The sequence below is a fragment of the Magallana gigas genome, chromosome 8, assembly GCF_963853765.1.
Source record: "Magallana gigas chromosome 8, xbMagGiga1.1, whole genome shotgun sequence".
NCBI lineage: Eukaryota > Metazoa > Mollusca > Bivalvia > Ostreida > Ostreidae > Magallana > Magallana gigas.
In genome coordinates, this window is record NC_088860.1 from 41327724 (window position 1) to 41333723 (window position 6000).

The 6000-nt window shown below is 33.9% G+C and overlaps 1 protein-coding gene across 1 annotated transcript; it reads left to right on the plus strand.

The window, feature by feature from the left end:
• Positions 1–1377: 1377 nt before the first annotated feature.
• LOC105336869 (protein crumbs homolog 1-like) lies at positions 1378–6000 on the plus strand. Its single transcript, XM_011441344.4, has 6 exons — positions 1378–1421; positions 1909–2043; positions 2366–2442; positions 3830–3938; positions 4412–4599; positions 5779–6000. The coding sequence occupies exons 1-6, from the start codon at positions 1400–1402 to the stop codon at positions 5857–5859; spliced, it is 612 nt and encodes a 203-aa protein (XP_011439646.3). The 5' UTR covers positions 1378–1399; the 3' UTR covers positions 5860–6000.

Below are 6000 nucleotides of genomic sequence, written 5' to 3' on the forward strand. Positions count from 1 at the left end.
GTTAAATTATGTCTCCAAATTTAGTAATGATATGACGTTAAGTGAAGGAGCTATGGCAAAAGTCCTCGTATTTCTTACTTCACGTTATTGGTTTGCTTCAAAAATACACAATGAACACTATCCTAGTACTAGATGAAAGCAACATAATGTTTCGATGTCGTCTATATTATATTAAACTATTCACACTTTTTCATCTCTTAACTGATTGAATAGATGCTGACAACACTTAATTAAAGATGAACTTACTATACTATGAAATATTTCCATATATATCTGACAGGTCATCTTAACGGACTGCAACATCAACGTTTTCATTCACCAAGACAACATGGACAAAATATTGTATGCCAAAATTAGGAATACATGTATAAGGAATCCCTGATATCATAGTTATTTCCTCAATACTGCATTATGAGCTGCAATTTTCATGTTGATTTTTTTTTAACGAAAATGTTATTTTCTACTAAAATGCCAAAAACTATCATGTTTTTAAATTTCTATTACCTATGTTTTTGTCGGAAAAGCCGTTAAGAAGCCTTAATTGGAGCAAAATTGATTTATCGTCGTCCTGAATAAAAATTAATCGGCTATATCACCCCTGCGAATGTGTTCGGAATGTTTTCTTTATCGTTGCTAAGTATGTAATAAATCCAGAGGTGTTCAAATAAAAGTTCAGGAGACTTCAACGAGATTTGTTTAGTTCCTGTGAAATTTCGAACGGAAGTATATAAGTGTTCGAATAATATTCTCAAAATACGTAAGTATTGGTCGTTTTTCATATCATATCCTTTTTTGATCTATGTAAAAACATGAACATCTTTTAAGATGTATGTCTTATTTCACCATCTAGCGGTTTTTTTTTAAATTAAACGATGATATTCAGAATAGAGTTATCGTTCGTGTTCAACCATGTGTAGAATGGTTGAAAATATAAACATTTGGTTGCTTAATAAAATCATAGCCATGTTTGATGCTTGTGGTGTGCAATACCATGTTTTAAAAAAAAATTAAAAACTAAAAAAACTGATTTGATAGACTACAGAAAAAAAACCCCGATCCTTTGGAATTTACCACCACCACCACCAAGTCATTTTGGTGTAAAACAACAAGTAATTACATAACGTTTTACTATCACTATCATCTGGCTGAAACCAACCATTAAGGCGTTAAACTAAAGATCAACCGAAAATGTTACCACGCAAAACTTGTATCTAAACATTATCAACCATTGATTGAGCTATTAAATACAGATTTCATCACTTATCATGGTAAGATCGTGGAATCAATTTTAGCTACATGACTGATAAATTGAAAATGAGTGTACAATCGATCTTAAGGAATATACATATATGTTCGATGAATTGTCTTTGTACCACTCCCATACCATAGGTTAGGCAGCATGGACCTTCAGATTTTTTCAAGTAAGAACTTTCACAATAGTTCATTAATTATCATCGGGAAATATATTCTTAAAATTATTTACAGGTATTTGAATATCCCTATGTATGCACGTGTTTTGTTCAAATAACGTGTTCATCTATAATTCTAGAACAATTAAATGCTGATTTATGTTTTGATGTTGGGTATTTTTTTTTTATCAATTATTTCTTTATGCTAATAATACTTAACTATCAATAAGGTATTAAACTAATTCTTTCGAAGAAAGTATAACTCTAAAGCATAGGTACGGTATTCAGATTTGTCAAACATTTATTTACACTTTAAATCACATGTTTCTAACCGTACTTAGAGTTCAAAAAGCAATATATATATCAATAAGTAAAGACTTGACAATGCAGCATTCTATATATGTGAATTTTAAAAAGTCTTTTTCACAATGTTGCCCGATTTGAAGTACATGCGTCTTCAATGCGTCTTCACGTGTCTTAATGCGTCTTCAATCTCCAGTCGCTTGTTTCCTTGTGATCACTACGACGGGAGCATTAGACGATTGTAAGGAAACTCCCTGCCAAAACGCCGGAGAGTGTGTCCCCAGCTTCCGGTGTGCCTGTCTCAGTGGTTGGGGAGGGGAGTACTGTAACGGTAAGCTGGGAGTTAAACATGGATCACTCAATGACTCAAAGTCATCCAATGGATACTTATATCCAAACTGTTACCAAAGACTTGTTAACAAGAAATATTTCTTATCAATAAATATACCATATCTCTGTTCTATCAAGAATTCATATTTCATAACCCTGTAAACAAATTTATTAGATTGTATTTGCATTCATTTCATGCATTGTTCTGTGATGGCCGAATAAATGTTATGTCTACCATTGCTGTTAATGGTAAGGTTATACAAATTTCTCTTGCCCTTTCATTGGGAACAAAAAGCTTAAAAGTTTTTTTTTCTGTATTGCAGTCAAACAAGAATTGCGGCATAATTTTGAAGACACATTTGGGTTTGAGAACACGGATAATAATCTGAAGCGAATATCGGTAATTTGTTAATACTCCTGACAAACGTCAGAATTTCTAAGATATACTGTATATAGTAAAATATTCGCTCCCGTTTAATTTAGCACTTTCGTCCTCGTTGTCAGCTAGCTGATTTAAAGAGCTAATTTAAAAGGGCGTGGTCGCGATATTTGTCAGATTTCATTTTTCTATTCTTAGTGTTGATAATGCTTTAGAAATGCATTTCTAATGATCAACTAAAATTTGAGTGTCAGTTTTAGGGCTATATGCAAGATACAGAGCTCACAATGCTTTGTCATGTAAACAAGGCTCGTGCCATGTTTTTGTTTACATTGGTTCAATTGTACAATGGTTCAATTGGTAAGCGTTCTTTTTCAAGCTGATTTCTTTCTGTTTTAATTCGTTTTAAACAATAATAAATAAAGCGTAGCGTTTATCACATTCATTTTGGGTCTAAAACTGGAATTTTTACTTCTACATTCAAAACGTAAACAACGCTTTGTTTACATTACAAAGAATATGTAAGCTCTGTATCTCACTTATAACACGACGTCTGACACTCAGATTTTGGTTGACCATTACAATTAACTTACTCAAGCATTGTAAACATTAAAAACGGAAAAATAATTTTTGACGAAAACCGTGACCATGCCCCTTTAAAACTTCGTGAATTTCATTGTCTCAATTATTTTTATTAACACACAACTGTGCCTTTGCGAACTCAAGACGTGGCAAAACTATTTTAAAGTGTAGAGAGGCGAAAATAACTCGGGGGTAAAAAAGAACTTTGTATAAAATATTTTGACATTTAATTTTAAATGATAAAGATTCTGTACAAACCATTTGCAGCATCAAATTGTTATACATGTAATACATTGTATCATATAGGAATAAGGAATCATTCTTTGAGTATTATGAGGTGATAATTTTGGTCGGGGCGTGATCAAATCCAATAAAGCCCGAAGGGCTTTATGATAAATTTGATCACGCCCCGACGGAAATTATCACTTCATAATATCCAAAGAATGATTCCTAATTACTTATATTTATATAATTTTAGGCCATCATACGATTAAATCTTTAAATATAAAAAAGCAAACCCCGCCGGCGCCTCAATTTTGCGTAATTTGTATTATGGGTTATATAGTACAAAATCGATACGTAGTGTTATCACAGACAAAGACACTGGAAAATGTAAATATATGTGTATAATACACATTGATATGTCCAACATCAATGAAATCCAGTCAAATCGTAGCATAAGTGTTCTTATATCATCCAATGAATATTACTTGCATTAGTACGAAAGCCCATTTAAAATCATTTTTTCCGAAAAAACGCGTAACTTTCGCTAATAAACCAATCGAACCGAAAATAAGTTTTCGTACATATTTTTATGATCACATAGGCAGGTCCTCAGACAATACCCGAAAAAGGTTACGAGGGGACTTCTCACTACGGCAAAGTGGAATCTGGAGCCTCTTTCGAACTTCTGACAAACAAAATTGCCGATTTTGGTATGTGCAGATTATCTTGACTTTACATACATTTGATATAACTGTTACCTACTGTGCGTAGGGTAATTAAGCCAATCAGTCCAAAACAGAGTATTCGGTGCTTTTTAAATGTTTAAGACCATGTTTTGTTTGGTAATTGAATTTATGATGGCTTGAAAGTGTCATCATGATGTTTTTTTTAATTTAATTTATTGATAAAACCTTTAAAAATCTTTCAAACATTCATCTCCATAACATTTCACGGACACTTCTCAAATGCATTTGATGACAGAAACATAGGAGAAGTTTGAACTCTGTCAGTGATTGTTCAAGTCTTTTGGAATTTTAACGTTCTGCTGACGTAAATCAGAACACAGCAAAAATAATATGCATGAATTTTAATAGTAATAAAGTTTTGCTCAGGTGACCGAACCGCCTTTGGGTATTTATTTTTTATCAAATCGCGTGATCTCGTGTTTCATTTTTTCCCTTAGAAATAAAGTACTGCCTACAGTTCGGATACTTTATGCAAGGACAATATACAGAGCTAATAGTCATCCAGGAAAACACATCTGATGGTTCTGAAACATTTTTGTGGTCCTCCGAAAGTCCAGACGTGTTTGGGACTTACGGTTGGAAAGAATTCAAGTTGTCTTTTTTTGGAAAGCCTCAATCCAACCTGGTATGCGTATTTGTTATATTGTATTCTTTGTAGTTTTAACCGAAAACTGAATGTAAATTAAAAGTTTTCATTTACTATTCTGCATGTATTTTCAATAATTTTGTGTTTTTATGCAAGAGCTAAATTGGACATGTGAAACAATCTTTAGGCTGTTATGAATACTAGAGAGACTCTAAAACAGTACATGTATTCAGTTTATTTTGCTTGTAATTTGTAATGAATATAAGATATGTGTTTTTACAATAGTTTTACTGCAGTTTTACATAACACGTGTCCACCAAGAATTTTATATAAATGTTTTCCCCTCATGTATATATAGCGGATTATACATCATAACATGCAATCTATAGCATAAACATGTACGCGTAGCAATGCGAACATCTGCATTATAAATTTTTAATCCGTTTACAACCATATATATAAGGATGTTTTTTTGGTATATATCTGAAGATCCCTTACTTTACGCGAGCACTTAATTTCGCGATTAAACCATATTGCATCAACTTGCGAGAATATAAAATCGCGAACGTCGGATTCCTATCATAGTTTTATTAAGTTTACATCTGTACGAAAAACTAAAGCAAGCGAGATTTAAAAATTTGCGAGCTGTGCTTTTCGAGATTTTGCAAGAATATTAATTTCTCGCGTTTAAATCGTAATCTACAGTAAAGAGACACATGTCATAGGCGTCGGAACCGGGGGGGGGGGGGGGGGCTAGGCTTAGCCCCCTCCCCCCCCCCCACTTTTTTGCAAAGTTATACCTAACCATTAGAAACATAGCATGATAGAGGGTTCAGCCCCCCCCCCCCACTTTTTCTCGCAGGAAAGATTATTGTTCCTTAATTTACCTTGAAAGATTGAGAAGTTGGATTCAGAAGCATACTAGCGCACCCCCCCCCCCCCCCCCCCCCGGATTAGGAATTTCATGATTTCGGAAAAAAAATTTGGATAAGTAAGTTTTTTTTCCTTTTGGAAGTAAAGGTACATGTATACTCCCCCCCCCCCCCCCCCCCCCCCCCCCCCCCCCCCACACGGCCACGGATTAGGATTTCCATGATTTTGGAAATTACTTTTTTCTCAATATTTCCTGAGGATTAGTCTAGCCCTCCCCCCCCCCCCCACTTTCAATTTGCTTCCGACGCCAGTGCATGTATAATATATAAAAAATTTACATTTTAGGTTATCAAGGGAAAATCATCAGATGACAGCGGCCTTATAGCTATTGATCAAATCAAAGTACACACCGGAAACTGTATGTAGCTTCATACTTCCGGAAGACCATCTACATGTATAACTCAGAATAAACTGAAACAACAACTGTATATATGTATTATGACCATGGAACAGTTGTATAATGATTCATAATGTTTTACCATAAAAGATAATTTCGTGCGATTTTTT